Source organism: Lathamus discolor, chromosome 24, assembly GCF_037157495.1.
Source record: "Lathamus discolor isolate bLatDis1 chromosome 24, bLatDis1.hap1, whole genome shotgun sequence".
In the NCBI taxonomy this organism is placed as follows: domain Eukaryota; kingdom Metazoa; phylum Chordata; class Aves; order Psittaciformes; family Psittacidae; genus Lathamus; species Lathamus discolor.
The window spans coordinates 693,636-716,873 of NC_088907.1; the positions used below are offsets into that span (position 1 = coordinate 693,636).

Genomic DNA, 23,238 nt, shown 5'->3' on the forward strand with positions numbered 1-23,238 from the left:
GGGGTGGGAATGGGGATTGGGATGGGGTCGGAGGCAGAAGCTTTTCCCTGTGAGGGTGGTGGGACACTGGAATGGGTTGAATGGAGAAGCTGTGGCTGCCCCATCCCTGGCAGTGCTCAAGGCCAGCTTGGACACAGCGGCTTGGAGCAAGCTGCTCCAGTGGAAGGGGTCCCTGCCCGTGGCAGGGGTTGGAACTGGATGATCTCAAGGTCCTTTCCAACCCATTCCATGATGATTCCACTTCCCCTGAAACCACCCTTCAAGTAGCTGCAAGCTTCTGTAGAGTTACTTGAGGTTGAAGAACATCCCTCAGCAAGAGGAGGCTTCGAGGTGAATGGGTGATGCCCTCAGCATCGAAAACTCAATGGAAGAGCAGTGGGAAAAGCCAATGCTTTGGATTGGAAACTTCCCTGTCCCCAGTGCCACCACTGGGGCAATGTGACTGTCGTGCCATTGCCACCCAGCCCATGGCGCTGCTCCCGCAGGACAAAAGCGACCCACAGATCCCCTTTTTGGACCATTTATATTTATATATATATATAAAAAAATTAAATATATATAATATATCGTGTTTAAGACTAAAAATATAGTACAGAATATTTAAAAACAAAAGGAAAGGAAAAGGAAACATAAAAAAAGGGAGGTTTTGGGGAGGGGGGGCTCACAGATACGTGTCTCTGGGGTCTAAACCAGCCTGTGCTAAGGAAGGGGCCCCTCACCCGGAGCTTTGGGGGGCTCCCATGGCCGGGGGGGTCCCTTCCCCACCCCGGGGGAGGTTGGATTTAAAGCTTCAGCTTTTTGATGCGGCGCCCGGGGTGGCTGATCCCGTGCTGCTGCGGGGGTATTGCTATCGGTGTGGGGGTGCAGCACCCCAAAACGGGGCTGTCCCCCCCCGGGGGTGCAGGGGAGGGTTTGGGGGCGTTGGGGGGGGGGGGGTAAATCAGGCACCATTGCAAGAAATGGCACGTGGTCCTGCAGTCGGAGGCTCAGGCTGGGCCCGTGCTGACAGTACCTTGTGGGGGGGTGAGGAGGAGAAAAGGGGAGCAGGGGACCCCCAAAATGTGCTGGATCTGCCCCCCCCCCTTCCCAACCCTCCCAGCAGCCCCTTGGAATCGTACATGGATCCAGGGGTGCGCAGTGGGATGGGGACCATGATGCGCATCCCCATGATGAAGATGGGGACAGAGCTCGTACCTAACCCGGGGTGGGGGGGGTGGGGGGGCTGGGCTGCAGGGGCCCAAGTGTTGGGGTCTTTATCCCAAAAGCCCATCCCGTGCCTCCAGCCTTCCTCCAAAGCTCATCGCACCCCCAGCTCACAGGGGGTTATTGGGGTCCCCATTGCCCTGGTGCCTCTCTGCTCCCACCAGGCTTGGTCCATGGCTCCATTGGATCACCAAACCCTTGGGAATGTTCCAGGGATGGGCTTGTGGAGCACTAACCCTTCATGGAGGCCTGGGGGGGTGCTCACCCCGCCATTTACACCTTTATATACATTCAGAAGAGGGACCCCCCCATCCCCACACCAGTGGGGTGTTCTTGGGGTGGGTCTGGGGTGACACCAGAGAGGCAGAACCTGGAACCACTGCCCATGCCCAGCTCTGAGCGTGCAGACAACGGGGGTTTACAGCACCCTGGGACCCCTGATGGGAGTGCGGGGTTGGAAGTGGGATGGATGGGAAAGGGGAAGCTGGCCCCGGGTGCAGGCTGTCCCCAAAATCAAGGCACAGGGAATGGGAATGGGCTGGGATGGGGCTTTTTTTGGTGTTGCCTATATGTCTGTACCTACAGCCACGGGTGCACACACATATAGCAGCTCCCTTGCCGGGATGGGATGGATTGGATGGGATGGGATGGATTGGATGAGATGGGATGGGATGGATTAGATGGGATGGGATGAGATAGGATGGATGGGATAGGATGGATGGGGATGTGATGTGCAGCCCCTTGCTCCTGCAGAGGAGCTGGATCAGGGGACCCATGGAGGAAGGCTCCAGCCCCACAGAGCTTTGAAAGGGATCTGGGGGGATCCGCGTGGACCCGCACGCACCCGCTGAGGCTGGTGGGGGGGGCACGATCAGTTGGGTTGGTGCCCCCCAACCCTCTCCCTCCATTGGGAAGGTACCAAACAGAAAGAACGGGATGAGTGGAAGCTCAAAGTACCCAGGGCGCATCCCCAGGGGCAGGGCGACGCTTGGAGCCCAGCCACCGGCAGAGGAGCCGCAGGAGGGTCAGGATGAGCCCCTGAATATCAGGGGACAGTCGTGAGGTACCTGTGGGACCCCCCTTTTTGTGCCTGTGCCTCCCATCCCCTGCGCGCCCTCAGACGTGCGTCTGCATCCGCTGCTGGAAGCGCTGCCCGTAGTCCGAGTGCTGGGAGGTGTAGGAGAAGCGCGTGGCGCTGCTGTACTTGCCCATGGGGTCGTAGGCATCGTAGGGCGCCCGCTCCATGCTGGGGGGCTGCCCGTAGCCCAGCCGGTACGTGGGGTACGCGGCGCCAGCGGGGAACGCCGCGTGGCCGCCGTAGTTCTCATAGGAGAGCTGGCTCGCGGTGTCACCGCCGGGCGCGGGGCCGGGCGCCGGTGCGGGCTCTGGGGTGTATTCGGCGGCGGGGCCGCGGCTGTAGGTGCTGAGCTGAGCGTAGCCGCTGGAGTGCGAGAGGCGCGAGGGCGGGCGCGTGTCGAAGCGCCCGGCACCCGGCGCCCGGTAATCGGCATAGAGCACGGTGCGGGAGGACGGGCGGTCCTCGTGCGCGCGCACGTTGTAGTAGCCGTTGGTGGGGTCCTGGGTGGGGGGAGAAAGGGGGTGATGGGGGGGATGAAGGGGAGGGTGAAGGGGTTCCGGGTCCTTCTGCCTCCTCCCGCTGACCCTGCCCCGGCACCAGACCTTGAGCTCGTACTCCTCGCGGGTGTCGATGGTGTCGCAGCGCAGGTCCTGCTTCAGGTCCACGTCGTCCTTGAATGACTGTAGGGGAGGGGGAAAGGGATGAGCTTGGTCCTCCATAGGATGGGTTGGGTTGAAGGGAGCCTAAAGCTCATCCACTTCCAACCTGGGATGTCGTCCACTGGAGCAGCTTGCTCCAAGCCCCATCCAACCTGGCCTGGAGCTCTGCCAGGGATGGGGCAGCCACAGCTGCTCTCTTCAAACCATTCCACTTCCCCACCACCCTCACAGGGAAGAACTTCCCTATATCCAACCTAAATCCCCCCTGTTTCGGTGTGAACCTGTCACCCCTTGTCCTGTAGCTCCAGTCCCGATGGACTGATGAAGATACCGCTGATGAAGGCCCCTCTCTGGCATCCTTGGTCCCATCTATCCCAGGGCAGGGAGGAGGCTGCGGGGTGTCCCTTACCGAGTAGATGGCCTTCATGACGCGGGTGGCCGTGGACACGCTGGCCGTGTCCTCCTCACGGTCCGTGTGCAGCGTCAGGGGCTCCCTGTTCACCGTCTCCACCTTGATGTCCAGCTTGCGCAGGGTGACGTCCTTGCGGCCTGGGGAGCAAGGGCATGGGACCGGGCATGGATGGGCACAGCCACCGGCAGCATCCACCCAGCCTGTCCCCATGGATGGCATCCACTGCAGTGAGTGCAGCCCCCCCCCGTGCCCACCACTCACTTCCTTTCCGGCGCCGGTAGAGGAAGCAGGCGAGCGCCACGAGGAAGCTGATGACGAGGATGCTGGCCCCGATGGTGGCCCCGGCGATGATGCCCACGGGCAAAACCTCTGCAGGACATGGGGAGACATTAGCTGGGGACAAGGGGACAGGGGCACTGCCAGGAGGTGGCCGCGGTACAATGGCTCCATTGCCTTCAACACCCAAGACCGAGCTGGGCTCCCCAGCATCCCTGCATCCCGCAGTGCCATCCCGGTGCTACCTTTCTCCTCCAGTTGGATGATGGCTGTTCCCGGTCCGAAGCTGTTCCAGGCCGTGCAGTTGTAACGGGTCTGGAAGTCTGCATCCATGACGTTGTTGATGGTGAGGGTGGAGAGGACGCCGCTGCCTGTGTTAGTCCTCTCCACCGTGTACCGCTCCAGCGTCCCTGTCTCCAGGATGTTCTCCTTCCAGGCCCATGCCTGGCCACGATGGGTGGGAAGAGGGGTTTGCATCAGCACCCACAGCTTGGGGTCACCCCCAGCACCCCCATGAGCAGAGCACTCACGATGCGGTCCGGCGGCGGCGTGCTCCCGATGAAGCATTCCACCTTGCCACGGTCCCCGCGCACTGCGTACTGCACGGCCTCGCTCGAGATGATGGGGGGTCCTATGGGCCACAAAGCGGGGGGCTTGACCTGGACCCCAGGCACTGCTCAGCACCCACCATGGGCCAGGGTCTGGTGGGGGGGACGCACTCACCGTTGACGTAGAGGGTGACCTCGCGCTCGCCAACGCCGATGCGGGGCACGATGGCTTTGCAGATGTACTGCCCTGCGTCGGCTTGAGTGACGGACTTGAGGTACAACTGATTGCTGTTGCTCAGGACCTGGGTGCAAACACCATCAAGGAGGGGGCACAGGGCACCCCCGGAGCCCCCCATCCCTTCTCACCCACCAGCCCATACCATGTTGGACTCCTTCTTGGTCCAGGTGAGGGTGAGCGGTGGGTTGCCGGACCACACGCACGTCAGCGTCACGTCGGAGCCGATGTCCGTGACGGTGGGTTTGGGGTCCACCACGATCCGAGGCGCAACTGGAGAGGGGACACGGTGAGAGGGGGGTGGCAGGAGCAGGCGGGGCCGGGGGTGTGGGGCTGCCCCACTCACAGTGCACGTCCACCAGCGTGCTGACGTTGGTGCTGCCGATGTCGTTGTGCACCTCGCAGGAGACGGGCTCCGTGAAGAAGGTGTAGTCCACCTGCGTGTCGTACTTGTTCTCCTTGGCGTCCTCGATGATCACCCCCCCTTTGGCCCACCTAGATGGGGGCAGGCACCCAAGGTGGATGCGTTTCAGCATCCCTGCCATTCCCATGGGATGCTGCAGCCAAGCAGGAGGTTGGGGAGGGAGCTGCCGGAGCCTCACCTGTAGCCTCTGATCTCGGGGTTGGCGGTGGCCATGCAGGTGAACACGACCCTCTCGCCCTCCTGCACCGTCTGGGGCTGGATGGACAGGGTGACTGTCGGGGGGTCTGTGGGGAGGGTGGATGGAGAGGCACAGGCTCAGCGTGACCCAGGGACAGGGGACAAAGGGACAGTCCCCCTCCCAGTGCCTCGTTGCTTCTTCCCCATGCTGAGCAGGAGATGCCAAAAGCTTGGTGTGGGCACCCAGCATCCCTGCCCATTTTTGATGCTGGTGGTGGATACCCAGCATCCCTGCCCATTGTTGGAGCTGGCGGTGGGTACCCAACATCCTTGCCATTGTTGGTGCTGGTGGTGGGTACCCAGCATCCCTGCCCATTGTGGGAGCTGGCGGTGGGTACCCAGCATCCCTGCCCATTGTTGGAGCTGGCAGTGGGTACCCAGCATCCCTGCCCGTTTTTGATGCTGGTGGTGGGTACCCAGCATCCCTGCCCATTGTTGGTGCTGGCGGTGGGTACCCAGCATCCCTGCCCATTGTGGGAGCTGGCGGTGGGTGCAGAACCTTCCCGCAGCAGCCACTGGAGGTCGGTGTTCTCCACCGAGTCCCATCCCAGCCACCAGCCGGATGGGCACATCCCGATGGACACAACCCCTGTGCAGGAACCCAGCTTCACCGCTGGGGCTGGGATGTCCGCAGGCCCCAGGAGCTCATCTCCAGTGCCCGCAGTGCCACCACCAGCACCAGGAACCACCCCGTCCCTCCCGGCATGGACTCACGGTGAACATTGAGCTTGACGAAGGTCTCCTTGCCCGCCGGGATGGCATCGTTGGTGCTGCGGCAGGAGAACACCCTCCCGATGTCCAGGTCCGTTGGGTTGATGGCCAATTGGCTCGTGGTTGTCTCCCTCTTGCCATCGGCCAACACCTCCTGCAAGGAGATGGGATGGTCCAACGGCTCCCAGCACGGTGCTGGGGGCACGGGGCGGTGCTGAGGGATGGATGTGGATGCGGTACCGTGCTGGTGATGGCTCCATCCTGCTGGAGCCCATCGCGGTACCAGACGATGGTGGCCGCTGGCTTGGCGCTGCGGGCCCGGCACGTCAGGTTGTACGGGGTCCCCGCACGGAGCAGGATCTCGGGGGCTCCATCGATGGTGGGGTCCTCAGGGGGGACTGGGGAGGACACAGGGGACACGATGGGAATGGGGCCGGGGTGTCTGGGGTAGTGGGGTGGGCAGAGATGGGGTGTCCTTGAGTCAGCACCCACAGGAACCTCCCCTGCCAGGGACCCCCATGCCTGCTGGCCTTGGCAGTGCGGGGGCAAAGGTTGGGCTGGATGAGCTTGAAGCTCTTCTCCAACCTGGTTGAATGCCCGGGGACGGAGGATGAAGAGGGAAAGAAAGAAAGAAGGAAAAGCAGAAATCCCTGCCCCCCCCCCCAACCCCCCCATCCCTGCAGCGTTTCTGCTGCGGCTCCAGCATTTTCTTCCCTTTTCCCAAGCCGCAAAAGTTGGGAAATCCAAGTTCCTGCCAGAGGTGCCACGGCTCATAGGCGTGAATAGAGAGGGAGGCATTAAAGATAACAGCACTGGAGGCTGCCGGAGGGAAGGGGAGGCACAGGCAGAGCCAGTGCTTCCCACGCTGCTGCCTGCATGGCCCTGGGACATGGGGGGGACATGGGGTATGGTGGGGACATGGGATACAGTGGGGGACATGGGGTAGAATGAGGGACATGGGATATGGTGGGGGTCATGAGGTATGGTGGAGACATGAGGTATAGTAGGAACGTGGGGTACAATGGGGGACATGGAGTACAAGGGGTACAAGAGGGACCTGGGGTATGGTGGAGGACATGGGACATGGGGGAGACATAGAGTACAGTGGGGGACATAGAGTATGGTGTGGAAATGGGGTATGGGGCGTCATGGGGTATGGTGGGGGACATGGGGTACAGTTGGGGACATGGAGTACAGTGGGAGACATAAGGTATGGTGGGAGACATGGGGTACAGTTGGGGACACAGAGTACAGTGGGGGACATGGGGTATGGTGTGGACATGGGGTATGGGGGGTCATGGGGTATGGTGGGAAACATGGGGTACAGTTGGGGACATGGGGTACAGTTGGGGACATGGAGTACAGTGGGGTACATAGGGTATGGTGTGGACATGGGGTATGGGGGGGTCATGGGGTATGGTGGGGGACATCAGGTACAGTTGGGGACATGGAGTACAGTGAGAGACATAAGGTATGGTGTGGACATCGGGTATGGTGGGAGACATGGGGTACAGCTGGGGACATGGGGTACAGTTGGGGACATGGAGTACAGTGGGGGACATAGGGTATGGTGTGGACATGGGGTAGAATGGGGCACATGGGTTATGGGGGCACATGGAATACAGTGGACATGAGGCGTGGACATGAGGCATGGACATGGGATACGGTGGGGACACGGGGTGTGGTGGTGCCCTGGTTGGGGCTCACACTCACTGAGCACGGTGAGCTTGGCGCGGCGGGAGCGCAGCGCAGCCTCGGTGGCCTGGCACTCGTACACAGCATCATCGGAGAGCTCAGCATCGCTGATCTCCAGGTTGTACTGCCCCGAGTCCGCCGTGCCCACGATGCGGTACCGCGGCCAGGCTGCGGGCAGCACAGGGCACGGGGTCACCCAGCGCTCCAGAGCCCCTTCTCCACCCTCTGCTCATGGAGCAGCAGCTCCGGCCCCTTTGGGTCCAGCCTGGGCAGAGCCAGGGGCTGCCTGCACCCAGTGCCAGCCCCGGTGGGGACAGGGGCAGCCAGTGGGGATGTGGGGGGCCCTGGTGAATGTGGGATGCTCAGTGCCTGCAGGGACCCCAGTGCGTGCAGGGACCCCAATGTGTGCAGGGACCCCCATGTGTGCAGAGACCCCAGATTGTGCAGAGACCCCAGTGCATGCAGGGACCCCAGTGCATGCGGGGACCCCAGTGCGTGCAGGGATCCCAATGTGTGCAGGGACCCCCACGTGTGCAGAGACCCCAGTTTATGCAGGCACCCCAGTTTGTACAGGGACCCCAATGCATGCAGGGACCCCAGTGCATGCAGGGACCCCAGTGTGTGCAGGGACCCCCATGTGTGCAGGGACCCCAGTGCATGTAGGGACCCCAATGTGTGCAGGGACCCCCATGTGTGCAGGGACCCCAGTGCATGCAGGGACCCCAGTGCGTGCAGGGACCCCAATGCATGCAGGGACCCCCATGTGTGCAGAGACCCCCCCTTGTGCAGGGACCCCAGTTTATGCAGGCACCCCAGTTTGTACAGGGACTCCAATGCGTGCAGGGACCCCAGTGCATGCAGGGACCCCAATGCGTGCAGGACCCCAGTGCATGCAGGGACCGCAGGGACACCAGTGAGTGCAGGAAGGAGCAGAGCACGGGCACCCATCCCTACCCCATGCTTCGCTGCTGGGGCCCATGCCATGAGCCCCACCGCAGCCGGGATCACTGCACAGGGAGCTGGGAGCAGGCTCTGCAGGAGATGCAGCGCTCAATGAGAGCCCCCCATGCGGTGCCAACCCCTTCCCCGCGCCCCGACACCGCCCCGCGGGTACCTTTGAGCCCCTGCCCCATGCCCAGGGCGAGGCCGTCCTTGGTCCATTGCACGATGCCGGAGTAGTTGAGCACCACGCAGGAGAGGACGATTCTGTGCCCGGCCACCACGGTCTGGTCCTCGGGCTCCTCCACGAACCGCGTCTGCAGCGCTGCGGGCAGAGGAGGGCGCTGGGCCAGGGCGCGGGGCGCGCCGCACGCCCGGTGCTCCGTCATGGCCCCATCCCCATGGCGCTGGCGCCGCGGTCGGGATTGATCCCGGTGCCCCATCACGCGGTCAGCGCGGATCGAGCGGGACACGGCGGCGGGGGGGGGGGCCGGGGCAGGGATGGGGAGCAGGAGGGCAGCGGGAAGGGGGCATCGCGGGGAGGAGCCGCCTCGTCCCGGGGGGGGCTCCATGGGGAGGCTTTTTCCTGAAATATCCGAATGATTCCCGCTGTGGAGCGGGACTGGGGGAGGCAGAAATCCCTTGGGATGCGCGAGCTGTGGGTGATGGAGCTGCTGTGTGGCCGAGTTGGGCCTGGCACGGCACGGAATGGCACGCTGGTGCTGGCACAGGCTGGCATACAGCAATCCATGGGGTCTGGAGGTGGAGACACCCCAAGATCCATGTGTAACATCCGCAGGTGCCAGGCTGTGCTGCAGGCACCCCCAAAGCCCCAGGATGGGGCACCCTAGGATGCGGTACCCTGGGATTGCTGGCACATGACACCCAGCATCCCTGGGATAGGGTACCCCAGGATCCCTGGGACCTGGTAACCCTGGGATTGCTGGAACATGGTACCCAAAATCCCTGGGATGGGGTACCTCCAAAATCAGGCATCACAGCATCCCTTGGATCCTTGGGACTTGGTATTCCAGGATCCCCAGGATAGGGCATCCCTGGAATGACGTACCCAGTGATCCTCAGGATGGGGTACCCCCAAACCAGGCACCCCAGGATCCCTGGGTTAAGGTACCAGGAAGGGAGACAGAGCAAGGATGCAGGCAGGGAAGGAAGTAACGGGAGTGGGAGAGGCGGGTGAAGGAGGGGAGGGATGGAGCAGGGATGGGGGGAGCCGGGGGGTGGGAAATAAAGCGCAGAGCGGAGATCAAAGCGGAAGGTGCCTGGAGAGAGGTGGGAGCGAGGGAAGATCAGAGAGGGAAGAGGGAGCAGGAGGAGCAGACAGCACGGGGGTGGGGGGGACCTGCAGCCCCCTGCCTGCATGGCCTGGCATTGGCATGGGATGGGATGGGATGGGATGTGGGTCATGTGCTCAGCAGTTGAAGGTGACAGTGACAGGCAATGAGGACATGGATGCTCTGCCCTCCTCCAGCCGTGCCAGCATTCCCAGTGCAGAGCATCCTGCCCCTGCCCAGCCCCAGCCCTGCTGCTAATCCTGGCACTGGATAACCGGGAGCCACAGGGATTGAGGCTGCAGCTCCCTGTTCCCAGGCAGGATAAGGATGCTCCATGATACCCACCCGGTGCAGAGGGGATGTGACCCCTATGTCCAGCACCAAAACACCCATCAATGGGACCCTCCTGCACCCCAGATCTTCAGGGCAGGGGCCAGTGGGTGCTGTGTCACCCCCTTTGGGTGCTTGGTCACCAGCTGGGTTTTGGGGTGCAGCAGGCTCCTGCTTCCCTCCCCTTTTTAGGTGCCCCAGGGGACCCGGGTGGGGGCTTTGAGTGTTTCCCCCCCAAACACCCTCCCCTGTGCTGCCCATCCTGCTGGGAATGGGGATGTTTAGTCTGGATCCAGGGCCAGTGGGTGCGGAGGAGGCTGCGGCACAGCCAGAGCCGAGAATTCCATGTTATGGGGCCTTGACACGGCACAGGAGAGACGGCGCTTCCCGAGGGCTGGGGCTCAAAAGGCAAAGGGAGCCCCCCCCCCATCACTGTGTCCCCCCCATCACCATTACCCCCTGCCCCTGTGCCCCAGCCCTGGCACCATGGCACTGGGGGGGGGGGGGGGGGGGTGTCACGGTGGCTTTGGGCTCTGAGCAAGCATGTGCATGGGTGCACACATGGGTACACGTGTGTGTGTGCATGGGAAGGCATCCGTGTGCAAGGGAATGTGCCTTAGTATGTCCTTGTGTGCATGGGATGTGCATGTGTGCATGGGAGCATGGGCCTGTGTGCATGGGAGCACAGACACGTGCACGTGAGAACATGCCTGTGTGCATGGGGACACGCACATGTGTGTGGGAATCCACATGTGTGCATGGGAACGCACCCACGTGTGCATGAGAATGCAGGGGGCTGTGTCCGTGCGGGGTCCCCGTGGGGCTCCGAGTGCCCGTGGCCAGCCCCACATCTGCCCCATGCCTGCTCCACAGCAGCCCCACAGCAGCCCCACATCAGCCCCACGCCTGCCCCATGCCAGCCCCATGCCTGCCCCACGCCTGCCCCAAACCAGCCCCACGTCAGCCCCACACCAGCCCCACACCTGCCCCACACCAGCCCCACGCCAGCCTCACACCAGCCCCATGCCAGCCCCACGCCTGCCCCACACCAGCCCCACACCAGCCCCACGCCTGCCCCACACCAGCCCCACACCAGCCCCACGCCAGCCTCACACCAACCCCACACCAGCCCCACACCAGCCCCACGCCTGCCCCACACGTGTCAGCGGACGCAGGGGCGCGGGAGCCGCATCCCAGCCCCGTCTCCCTCCATTGCCCAGGCGCGGGGCTGCCGGAGCCCCGGGGCGGCCGCTCCCGCCTCGCTCGCTCCCTCCCTCCCTCCCCTGCCGCTATTAAGGCCGGGTTCAAAGCCGAGCCCTGGATGCGCGCTGACAGCTCTCAGATGGAGCCAAATCCCCGCACCGGAGGCTTCGCTTCCTTTATTATTATTTTATCTCCCTCCCTTCCTCCTCTCGCTCTTTTCAACGGGAGCTTTTCCCCTTCCCGCTGCCCGAGTTGTTCCCTTCTATTTATACTGGGGGAAAACAGAGAGGGAAGGGGAGCACGGCCCCTCCGCTGGCTTCATTCCGCCGCGGAGAAAAGAGGATTTGGTGATTTGGCTTCCTCGGGGCTCTGCAGGATGGGAGGGATGAGGCCATGGACGGGGCATCGCTGCCCCCGTCACCACCATTGTCCCCGTTCCCCAACCTGCTCCTCGTCCAACCCAGGCTAAAAGGCACCGAGAGCTGGCTCCATCAGGAGCAGGCGATGGGGAAACTGAGGCAGGGATGGGGCAGCGCCCACCGGCAGCACCGTGGGACATGATGGATCCCACCAGGAATGGGGATGCAGCCGCTGTGGGTCCCATCCTGGCGGGTGCTGGCAGCGTGGTGCAGCTCCTCGCCGCCGGCGGGATGTGCCGGTGGAGATGTGATTATCCCTGGCACATCCCGGCGCTCCCCCCGCTCCCGTGTCGGGGCTATTTTAGGCTCCAGCAATTTGGGGCTTTCAGCTGAAGCTGGTGACATCTCAGGGCAGGGATGTGTGGGGCTGGGACCCCCCGCCCTGCTGCACCCCATCCTGAGCACAGGGATGCGGAGCGGGGTTTGGATAAGGCTTCCCAGTGGGATCCTCGCCTCGGGGGTGCCCCCCACCATCTCCCACAGCATTCCTGGTCCTGGCAGGAGCCGGCCCCGCGCTCCCAGCAGTAAATGGGTATTTGCTAGAGAAGGTCCCTGCTGCCATCACCAATTTATGAAGCTCCTTTGCCGAGGTCATCCTGGCACGACAGCGCCGGGCAGGAACGGGCCGAGCCGGGCACTCGGGAAGAGCTTGGCAGGAGGAGCCGCTTCCGCTCCTTGTTCGGAGTCACTCAATGCCCTCTTCTATTTTCTTCTCTTCCCTCTTGGCTTTTGAACACGAGCGGAGCTCGGTGGCGGGGGGCAAATGGGAAGGCCTGGAATGGTGCTGCCGAGGGCACCAGCAGCTGGGATCCATCCCCATCCCAGCCACACCACTGGGGGCTCAAAGCTCCCTTATCCCCCGGCTCCATTAGCAGCCCCCGGCGCATCCTCGTCACAAAGGCATCGACCCCATTTGACCAAAATCTCTCTCCCATAATCCCGCTCTGATTGACATTAATTGAATATTCCTATCCTTTAATTCCTTATTAATTGAATCCCGCAGCCGCTGCTCCGTGTTGTGCGGGGAGCTGGCAGCATCCCCACTGTGCCAGCATCCTCCGTGGCCGGTTCTCCCTATCCCTGTCTCCATCCCCATCCCTTTGCCTCCGGACCCTTGGCCCTGGCTCCGCTCCCAGGTCCTCCCCATCCCGGCGGGAACGGAAAGTATTTCAACACCATCATATGACGCCAGCGCATCGCTGGCGAGCGCCCAGCGGGTGCTTGGGAGGCACCGGGATGGGGCCTCATCCAGCCTGGTCCCCCCAGCACCATCCTGGGGGGGGATCAGCCTCTGATCCCCTCTGCAAGTCAGAACCGGGGCGGTTTTACCCCAAACCCTTCCTGAAAGGGGGAGAACCAGGCATGGGGGGTACTTTGGGAGACCCCAAACCCACCCATGGACCCCCCCCACCCATGGCTTTGCTGTGCCTCAGTTTCCCCCCGGGCTGCTGGTGGGGGCTGCTCCGTGCCTCTCGCTCTTCTCCCAGAGCCGGTGGTCGGGAATCTCTCCAGGAAAGGATGCTCCAGTTATTTTCATGTTTTAAAAGGCAAAATTATCAAAACAAATGAGGAGAAGATTGGTTCCCCTCCTCCTCCCCTCCCGCTCCCAACAGCAGCATGGTCCCATTGCCATGCCCCCCGGCACAGCATCCGCTGGGATACTGGAATGGGCACCCATGGTGACCCCATCTCCTCCACTTCCCCATCCCTCTGCTTGCGGTGCTGGCTTCTCCCATAACCTCATTTCTCCCTCCCACCCCGGTCACCAGCGCTGGTGACACCAATCTCACAACAAACTGAGCAGCTCATTTCCCATCCCATCAAATATTCCACCTCCATTATTCCCAGGGCACGGAACGGGTGCTGCCGCGCCGCCACCTCCGTGTTGGATGTGGTACCCTGGGTACCGCTGCCTGGGGAGCATCCCCCGGTTGCCATGGTCACAGGAAGTGCTGTCCTCCTGGGGAAACTGAGGCACGGGGCTGAGTGAGATGGATGGGAGATGGGGAGCTCATCCAGCTCCTTTTCCCAACCCATCCCTACGTTTTCCACCTTTTCTGATGGAAGATGGGCCGAGGCCCCGGGTCCTCATTAGACGCAAGGTAAAAATACACAACACGGGCACCACGCAAACCCATTTCCAATTAAAATCTCTTTGGGAAGAGGCATAAATACCGGGAGAGCTGACGTGCTGGAATTGGGTTCCAGTTCGCCTTCCCGAGGAGCCTTAAATATTCCCCTTCTCATAATACTAATATAAACCAAAATGAACTCCCGGCTTACGAAACAACATCTAAATTCCCCTCGTAATTACATTACTTTCAGCGCTGCAAAGATGCCAATAAAATATAAACCAGAGCTGGGCAGAGGGAGAGGAGCTCGGGAAGGAATGGAATGAAGTGCTCCAGCCCGCACGGCAAAGGAGCCAGGGGGGCTGGGCCCTCCATTGCTGCCCCATGGCCTCCAGCCCAAGGGTCTATCCCCCCCATCTGCATCCCAAGGTCCACCAATAGGATGCCCACATCCTGCTCCTGCCCCCCAAGTCAAGGCTGGGGGGGGGTCTTTGTCTCGCTCCCCCCCGCCCCGCACTGGGGCAGGACCCAAAGTTGATGGAAAAGCTCCGGCCCCTTTTTCCTGCCGTTAATCCGGTGAAAGGGGGCAGCCAGGCAGAAAGACAAAGGGCTCGGTGGGCCTGCGCGGGGCGAGGGGGGCACGGGGACAGGGGGACATGGAGACGGGGGGGAATGGGGATACAGAGGGCACAGGGACATGGAACATGGGGATGTGGGGGAATGGGGGCATGGGGGACATGGGGACACATGGAGGGAACAGGGGGAATGGGGAACATAGAACCAGCAGGCACGGGTTGAAAAGGGCAATGTGGGGACATGCACTGGATGCGTGCTTGTATGGAGCATGTGTATGTGTGTGCATGTCTGCATGTGTGTGCATGTGTGTGTGTGCATGTGTGTGCATGTCTGCATGTGTGTATATGTGTACGCGCGTATGTGCATGTCTGCATGTGTGTGTGCATGTGTGTGCGTGTGTGTGCATGTGTGTGTGCTTGTGTGCGTGCTTGTGTGCGTGCATGTGTGCGTGTGCATGTGTGTGCATGTTTGCATGTGTGTGTGCATGTGTGTACGTGGCTGTGTGCATATGTGTGTGCATGTGTGTACGTGTGTGCATGTGTGTGTGCTGTGTGTGCACGTGTGCCTGTGTGTTCCTGTGTGTTCCCGTGTGCGCCTGTGTGTGCATGTGCATGTGTGTGTGCTGTGTGCTTGCACGGGAACAGCCGTGTCCAAGAGCTGGGCCCCTGCGCACACCCATGCACACGTGTGTGCACACACACATGCAGCCGTGTGCACAGACACCCTGTGCCACCCTCGGGCCCTGCAGCACCCTAGGGTGGTGTCTGGGGGGGGGCGATCGGAGCTGCCTTCACCCCCAGCCCTGTTCCTCCTCCTCCTCCTCCTCCTCCCTACCCAGGGCCTGTGCTCCAGATGTGCGGGACGCTCCAGATGTTGCTCCCAACCAGGTTTCCTGGGGTCACACCCCCCCCCATCCCGCACCCCAAGGGCCCCCCTTGGGTTCAGCACATCCCTTGGACCCCCCCATCACCCCACAAGGGCTTGGCAGAACCCCGCCCCCCGTGTTCCTCCCCCCCCGGTGCTGGGGCTGCCAGCGCTGCTCCATTGGCTGGAGTTCCATTAATTTGTGGAATATTCCTGGTTGGAACAATGTCTAATTAAGACTTTTGTCAGTGTGTGCAAGCAGGGGGGGGTTGCTTTGGGAAAAGGGAGGGGGGAATAAAGATCCCAAATCATTAATGAAGGGGAAGGGGGGGGTCTGGCATCCTTCCGCCCCTACAGATGTCTTAATGAGACAGCTCTTAATAATAATGGGATTATCATCCCCATTGAAGCGGGATGGGCAGCTGGGAGAGCACGAGGAGGCACCCAGCAGGGCCCCTGCATCCCTATGGATGGAATAGGGTGAATCGGGAGTGATCCTAAGGGATAGGGAGGGTGTGAGGGTGATGGAAACTGTGCCTCAGTTTCCCCATGGGCAGCTCAAAGGTGGTGCTGCTAGGGGGGTGAGGAGAGGAGGTTGGATTCCATGGGTTTAATAAAACCCCCGAATCCAGGAGGAAATAGGTTGGAAAAGAAGGGATAGAAAATCGGTGGGGCTGGAGCTGGGGCTGGATCCCGGCCCTGCTCCTTCCCTGCTCTGCTCCAGCAGGCAGGAATTCTGGCTCATTCCTCCCCATCCATCACACACCACCACCCACCACCACCCCAGGGCTGCCCCTCAGCATCCCCAGTGCATCCACATCACATCCCAACCGGCCACGTGCTCCCTGCGAGGATCCAGGGCTTTGGGGGGCCCCACTTGGGATAAGCCTGGGGGGTCCCGTAGATATTGGAGGTCAGCACCCCCCCCCCCCATCACCCCAATGCTGGGGTCCCCACAGCTCGGGGGGGGGGGGGGGGGGAGCACCATGTGAGGGGACACAGGGCAATGGGAGACCCTGGGTTTGGGGGACACAATGGGTTTAGGGGGTCGCAGTGGGGCGTCCCTGTGTTTGGGGCTCACAATGGGGGTGACCCTGGGTTTGGCGGGGGTCAATGGGGTGTCCCAATGTGTTCCGGGGGGGGGGGGTCGCAGCTCCCCATCGCTTCCCCCGGGCTCTGCAAACGCTGCTCAGGAGGAGCCGGAGCCGGAGCGGAGGGAGCAGCCCTGGCTCCCGCTCCCGCTCCTGCGGTCAGAGCCCAGCGATGATCCCACAAGCCTGGAATTTGAGGAATTTCCTGCCAAGGCTCTGGAAGACGAGGGAGAGAGCGAAAACCCCGAGTTAACCCTGCGCTGCCCGGCTGGAGCGCGGCAGGGGCACACTCAGCGTTGGGGGGGGGGGCATTCAGCTTTAGGGGGGCACATTCAGCTTTAGGGGTGCCGCTCGCAGCTCCCACACTGATCCCACATGGAGCCGGACGGAGCGTCCGGGCCCTGCACTGATGCGGGAAGCAAAGCGCTTCGTGCCTCAGTTTCCTCACTGCCACCCTCCTGCTGTGCCCCAAGGAGCCCCCCAGCACCCAGCGCATCGCCCTGTGCCCCCACCCCACCAAATGAGACCGCAGCAGCGCAGCAAGGGGAGCTCAGCACCCCCAAGCCGCCGCTGGGACATGCAATGGGGCTCTGCGTGCCCCGAACCAAGGCTGGTGGTGCTGTGGGATGGAAAATCCTCTCCCAAAGGTCTAGAGCTATGGGTTTATATCAACTATAGGTTTATATCAGCTATGGGTTTATATCAACTCTGATTTTATATCAAGTATGGGTTCATATCAACTCTGATTTTATATCAACTATGGTTTTATATCAACTATGATTTTACATCAACTATGATTTTATATCAAACACACTTGAGAGACCGAGGGGGGGTCATGAAAGAACTAAAAGGTGATGGAGGGAGCAAGAGAAAATGCAGCTGGAGCCCCCCCACCCCTGTACAGGGTTCAGAGGGGCCCATCCTGCCCAGGGCAGCGCTGGGAGCTGGGCACCAGCCGCTTTACCCTCAGCACTGGGCTATTCCCATCCCCAGCACCGGTACCCATGAGGACACGCTCAGCATCCACCTGGGCAGGGGGCAGCCTGGGTGCCCCCATCCCACAGCTCCCACAGGATGGGGCTCACGGGGCATCCCCATGCGCTGGGGCTGCAGCCTTCATCTCGCTCCTCTGCATCACCCCGCTGCCCCCCGCAGCTCCCGGTGATGCTCCTGCGCCCCACTGCACCCCATGTGCTCCTTGCACACTCCCTTGCACACTCGCCCGCCCGCACACACTTTCCCGGCTCCTTTTCTTCGCCGTTCCTATGGCAACCCCTCCAAGGCACAACCGCTCTCCGACTGGAAATAAAAGTTGTTTTTCCTCCCCTCCTCCTTTACTCCACTCTTCTCCCCCCCCCCCCCTTATTTTGATTTCCATTTGGATCATAATCCGCCCGTTGCCATGGCAGCGCTGGCAGCCCTTTATGTCCCAGCCCTTGCAGAAAAGGCCTCTCTCCCCCTTTTTCCCTTCCCCAAGTGGGTTTGCTCCTTAAATCCCTCCTTCCTGCCATCCCCTCGCAGCAGCGAGCCCGGGATCCAGCCCGGCACCAGGACCTGGCGTCACCGGCTGCGCCACGTCCAACGCCACGCCAACGGGACCTCAGCGACGGGTGGGTGGAAAGGAGCTTGGCTTCCAACTCCCAGCCCCGATAGATGCATCCCAGAGAAGTCCAGGCTGGATCCTGGAGCAGAGCTCCAGCCCTTTTCCAGATATCCTTAACTGCCATTGCTCGGATGATCCTGAGCATCCTCCTCCTTGTGTTGGTACCCAGTGGTTCCTCATCCAAGCATCCTTCCCTATGGGCTGGTACCCAAGAGGATCCCCACTCATTTGTCCTCCACTGTGGACTGGTACTCAGGGATTCCTCACCCAAGCATCCTTGCCTGTGAGCTAGTACCTGGGAGGGCTCCTTGCCTGAGAGTCTCTTCCATGAGCTGGTACCTGAGAGGTTCCTCACCCAAGCATCGTCCCCATGGGCTGGTACCCACAGCATCCTCACCCGAGCATCCTCCCCATGGACTGTTACCCACAGCATCCTCACCCGAGCACCCTCCCCATGGGCTGGTACCCGGAGCTTTCCTCTCGCCCATCCCATCTGCAGGTTGTCACGGAGGGAAGCACTGTGGCTCCCGCTGGCAGCACAGGCTGATCCCTCCATCCTCTCCGCCTTGCCCGCGCTGTGCCCGCTCCTGGCTGGGAGCAGGAGGTTATGAAAATGAGCTGCGTGCCCAGGAGACTGTAATTATCTGCTAAGTGCGAAAGCTGGAGTGATTAATTAAGAGATAATAAAAAGAAAAGGAGGCTGGAGAGGGAATAACGGATGCTTTGATGATAAAACCTGAGGTAAGGCAAGCAATTAGGGGAATCTTTATGGAGCATTCGCTATAATCCCTGCGTGGCGGGGGGCTGGACGCATGGATGTACGGACAGACCCACGGATGAGCAGAGAGGCCAAACAGCCTCTGTGTGCCACAGTGCTGCGGCATCCCTCTGGATCTGCTCAGTGGGATGAGGAGGATCCCAGGTAGGATGTAGGCCAGGAGGACAAGCTGGTTTGGGATTGAGCCAATCCTGAATGAAAGGGTGGGAATCTCAGCCCTAGTGGGAGAGAGGTGCCCAATGACACCAGTTCCACATCCAATGGGTGCATTGCTACCGAATGGACCCATGGACGGCTCCGGATCCCGGAGGCAAGAGGCAGGATGATGCTGGGCGCTCCGTGGCCGGGCTGGCTGCCTCCCCGCCGGCACCGGCTGATTCAACCCTGGCACAGGCCGCCCAGGCAAGTCCCGGCACGGGGCTGCGGCTGCCACGGCAGAGCCCATGCAGCTGGCTCCAAAGGCAGCGGGGCTGGATCCGGACCCTTCCATGGGGCTGCGGCGCATCCCTGGCTCCCACATGGTAAGACAGAGCAGTGCCCGGAGGGGACAAGGGGCTCTGTCCCCTTCCCCCTGCTCCAGAGATGGGAAAAACATCGGCAAAAGCCAACGGCCCCGATCCCGGCTGCCGAAATGGTTTCCTGAAGGATGGCTGCAGGGACCCACCGTGATTCCATCCCCTCCACTGAGGGGCTTTGGGGACAGGGGACCTCAGGGGTACAGTGGGGGTGGCCTGGGGTCCTGCTCTGCACTGGTGGCTGCTGAACACAGCGAGGACAAACCGGAGCCGGGGATGGATCCATGGGAACAGCTCTGGAATGAGGGCACGTGGATGGTGGGGTCACCCCAGGCAAGGAGGGACCCCTAGGATGGGGGCGACCACTGGTCCCACAGACAGGGTGGGATGAACCGGGCAGGGTTTGGGTGTCCCTATCCTGTCCCCCCTGGCCACATCTCAGCCCTGGAGCATCTCTCGTGGCCTTTATTACCCTGCAGCAGCCAACGGTCATCTTCAAGCCACATCATGGCCCTGGTGACGTGCGGGACCCAAGCTGCCCCGAGGGGGTACAGGCAGGTCCCCACCACCCTCCCCAGCACCCCCGGGACCTTCCTTCACCTCCTTACCCCTTGTGCAGCCACCGAGTGCATCCACAGCCTGGGTTGGGGCCAAGCAGGGTGGCCTGTGCCTTGTCCACATCCCTCCTGCTCCATCCCCATCCCTCCTGCCCTGTCCCCTTCCCTTCCTATCCTGTCCCCTTCCCTCCTGCACTAGAAATCTGGGGCCAAGTGGCCACATCCATCCATCCAAGCCTCATCCAAGCCCCATCCAAGCCCCATCCAAGCCCCATCCAAGCCTCATCCAAGCCCCATCCAAGCTCCATCCAAGCCTCATCCAAGCTCCATCCAAGCCTCATCCAAGCCCCATCCAAACCCCATTCAAGCCCCATCCAAGCCCCATCCAAACCCGCCTGCAAAAGCCACCAGCAAAGGGACCAGCCTGACCTCAAACCACCCGGTGCCACCCTGGCTCCTTCTGATGGTGCCCCCCGAGGGGCGGGGGCTCAGTCGTGGCATGCAGCGAGCACGCCAGGCCTCAGCACCACACATGAGCCCTGTGTCCCCCCCACTGACACCCCCCTATCACCCCCCTTCCCTCCCCTTCAGTTTGGCTGCTTTGGAGAGGGAGGGAAGGGGATGGGAGAGGAAAAACCCACCGAGAGGAGGCGAATCACCCAGAAAATGAATAAATATTTCAATGTGAGGCACAATCACGGCGAGTGATTGAAACGGGGGGGAAGAAGAATGGGATTCATTTAGGGAAGATACAGGGAATTATGTAGGGAGAAATGAAGAGGGATGAAACCCATCCAACATCTCAGTGTGCAGGGATGTGAATGGCACCAACACCCCCCAGCTCCTGGGGCCTGGAGGGTGGGGGAGCCCAAATTCTAACCCCATCCCCCCGCCCCAACAGCACCCAGCTTTGGAGCAAGGCTTGGAAGCAAGAGGCAAACTTGGCAATGGGGGGCATGATGGGATGGGGCTGCTCGGGTGGGAATTGGGGGTCACAGGGACCCCCCCACCCCCAGGCCGCTGCTGTTGGGAATCTCCCTCTTCCCAAGCAGCGATGCCGGAGCTGGGCCCCTCTCACCGGCGGGATCCACATGGCACCGGGCGGGAGAGCGGCAGCTTTTGTTCCTGGGAGGGCAGCGGAGCCCCACGGCGCGGGGGAGCCTGGGACGTGCCCCCCCCGGCCCCCTATAAGAGGCTTTACACGCTCCTTTAAACCCCGGGTCGACTCGGAGCCTTTTTTCCCTCCTCCCGGCATCTTAGCAACGCCGCCTCCTTAATTAAAACTGAGATTGGATTTTGGAGCTGGGAAGGAGCCGGAGGCCGCGCGGGGGGGGGGGGGGACGGGGGACGGGGACGGGACCTGGGCACGGGGTAATGCCCAGCTCCAGCCCTGCTGAGACCTCAGCAGCTCGCTGCACGCATGGGTCACATCCCCCTGCCCCTCATCGGGAGGTTGAGCTTTGGGGAGGCCCCGTGGGGCCGGGGGGGTGCCCCCCACCCCGCTCGTCCCGCTCGGTCTGACCTTGGCTGCAGACCCCTCCCCCGTGCCTCAGTTTCCCGGGAGGGTGCAGGGATTTGAGGGTCCGATCTGGGGTGGGGGGGGGGTGGTTATATGGGGGGGGGGGGCAGCAACCTCTGGAAGGCAAATGGGGGGCAGAAGGGGCCCCTCGCTCCCCCGAGCACGAGGGGTGGGAACTGGGGGTCTCAGTGCCCCCCACCCAGAGAACCACCCCCCCGATCCCCATGGATGGGCTCTCAACCAGCATCGCCGTGGCCGGGTCCCCATCACCCTCAGCCCTTGGTGATCACCCTCCCAAAAGCCGGGGTGCCCAGGGCCGGGTCCCCATCGCTGGAGCACCCTGGGGTGCCCTCGACTCCCCCCCCACCATTCCCACATCCCAGCCCCGCTGCTCACCCGCACCCCTCATCCCGCACCACCGGCGGCACCGGCAGCCCCGCGGGGCCCCCCCACAGGACCCAGATGAGGGGGGGACCCACAAGCCCTTGACCCCAGAGCGGGGCATCCAGCGAGGGCAGAACCGGGGGGAACCGGCGCAGCCCCGGGGTGGGGAGAACCGGACGCGGCTCCGCCGGGACCCCCTCATAACGGCTGGGGAGGGGCCCACGAGGAGCGGCCGCGGGGTACCGGGAGATGCTCCGGGGGTACGGGGGGGTCCCAGCGGCCCCAGGACCCCCGGCCCGAGCCGCGCCGCCGCTTCCCGAGGGATCGAAGCCGCCGCGCTCCCCCCCCCCGGTCCCGGTCCCGTTCCCATCCCGCCGGGATCGGAGCCGCTGCCCGCGGCGGGGCTGGAGCGGTGCCCGCGGAGTTGGGACTCGCACTTCGGGCGGCCCCGCGCTGCCCGGCGCCGCTCCCCGCTCCCGATGCCCGGTGCCCGGTGCCGGTACCCACCTTGCCCGCGGGTCCCGGCGGCACTGAGCAGGCAGAGGAGGATGAGGAGGCTCCGCATGCTCCCGCCCCGGCCGCGCTCCGGGAGGGGGGTGGCCGCTGCCCCGCTCCGAGCCCGGAACCGGCCACAGCTCGGCCCGGGGGGGGCCCGGCACCGGCACCGGCACCGGAACGGCCCCGCTGCGAGCGCGAGAGCCCCGAGAGCGGCGGGGGCGGGGCGGGGGCGGGGCGGGGGGAGGGGGGGAGGGGGAGGAGGGGATGGGGGGTGGGAACAAGGGGGGGGGGGGGGGCTGCAGCCGGGGGGTGTTGGCGCGTGTTTGGGTGCACGCGGGTGCCTGGTGGGGTGTGCACGTGTGTGTTCGGACACGTACATGTGTGTTGGGGTGCATACATGTGTGTTGGGGTGCATACATGTGTGCTTGGACATGTACATGTGTGCTGGCGTGCATACATGTGTGTTGGGGTGCATACATGTGTGTTGGGGTGCATACATGTGTGTTTGGGCATGTACATGTGTGTTGGGGTGCATACATGTGTGTTGGGGTGCATACATGTGTGTTTGGACATATACATGTGTGTTGCGGTTCTTACATGTGTGCTTGGACATGTACGTGTGTGTTGGGGTGCATACATGTGTGTAGAGGTTCTTACATGTGTGTTTGGACACGTACATGTGTGTTAGGGTACATGCATATGTGTTTGGACATGTACATGTGTGCTGGGGTGCATACATGTGTGTTGGGGTTCATACATGTGTATTGAGGCTGCATACATGTGTGTTGGGATGTGCACAGGTGTGTTGGGGTTCATACATATGTGTTGGGGGATATATATATGTGTTGGAGTTCATACATGTGTGTTTGGACATGTACATGTGTGTTGTGGTTCATACATGTGTGTTGCACACTTTTCTTGGAATTCATGCATGTGTGTTTGGGTTCATACATATGTGTTGGGGTTCATACATATGTGTTTGGGTTCATACATGTGTGTTGGAGTGCATACATGTGTTCAGGTTTCAGACATGTGTCGGGGTGCATACATGTGTGTTGCGGTTCATACATGGGTTGATCGCACGTGTCTTGGGATGTGTATATGTGTGTTGGAGTGCGTA

General features: G+C 62.1%; 1 protein-coding gene across 2 annotated transcripts; it reads right to left on the reverse strand.

Moving 5' to 3' along the window:
- Positions 1 to 509: 509 nt before the first annotated feature.
- Positions 510 to 22,338, reverse strand: KIRREL1 (kirre like nephrin family adhesion molecule 1). Of its 2 annotated transcripts, XM_065660340.1 has the most exons (16): positions 22,128 to 22,338; positions 8,593 to 8,742; positions 8,433 to 8,510; positions 7,497 to 7,646; positions 6,024 to 6,181; positions 5,787 to 5,937; positions 5,014 to 5,119; positions 4,758 to 4,906; positions 4,557 to 4,684; positions 4,352 to 4,478; positions 4,159 to 4,259; positions 3,874 to 4,072; positions 3,614 to 3,721; positions 3,350 to 3,489; positions 2,884 to 2,961; positions 510 to 2,781 (listed from the first exon to the last, which is right to left on the reverse strand). In XM_065660340.1, exons 1-16 carry the CDS (start codon positions 22,183 to 22,185, stop codon positions 2,320 to 2,322), a joined length of 2,343 nt encoding a protein of 780 aa, XP_065516412.1. In that variant the 5' UTR covers positions 22,186 to 22,338; the 3' UTR covers positions 510 to 2,319. The 2 variants fall into 2 exon arrangements, with proteins under 2 accessions (XP_065516412.1, XP_065516413.1); XM_065660341.1 differs by lacking the exon at positions 8,433 to 8,510 and having other exon boundaries at positions 22,128 to 22,337.
- Between the last annotated feature and the right edge of the window lie 900 nt (positions 22,339 to 23,238).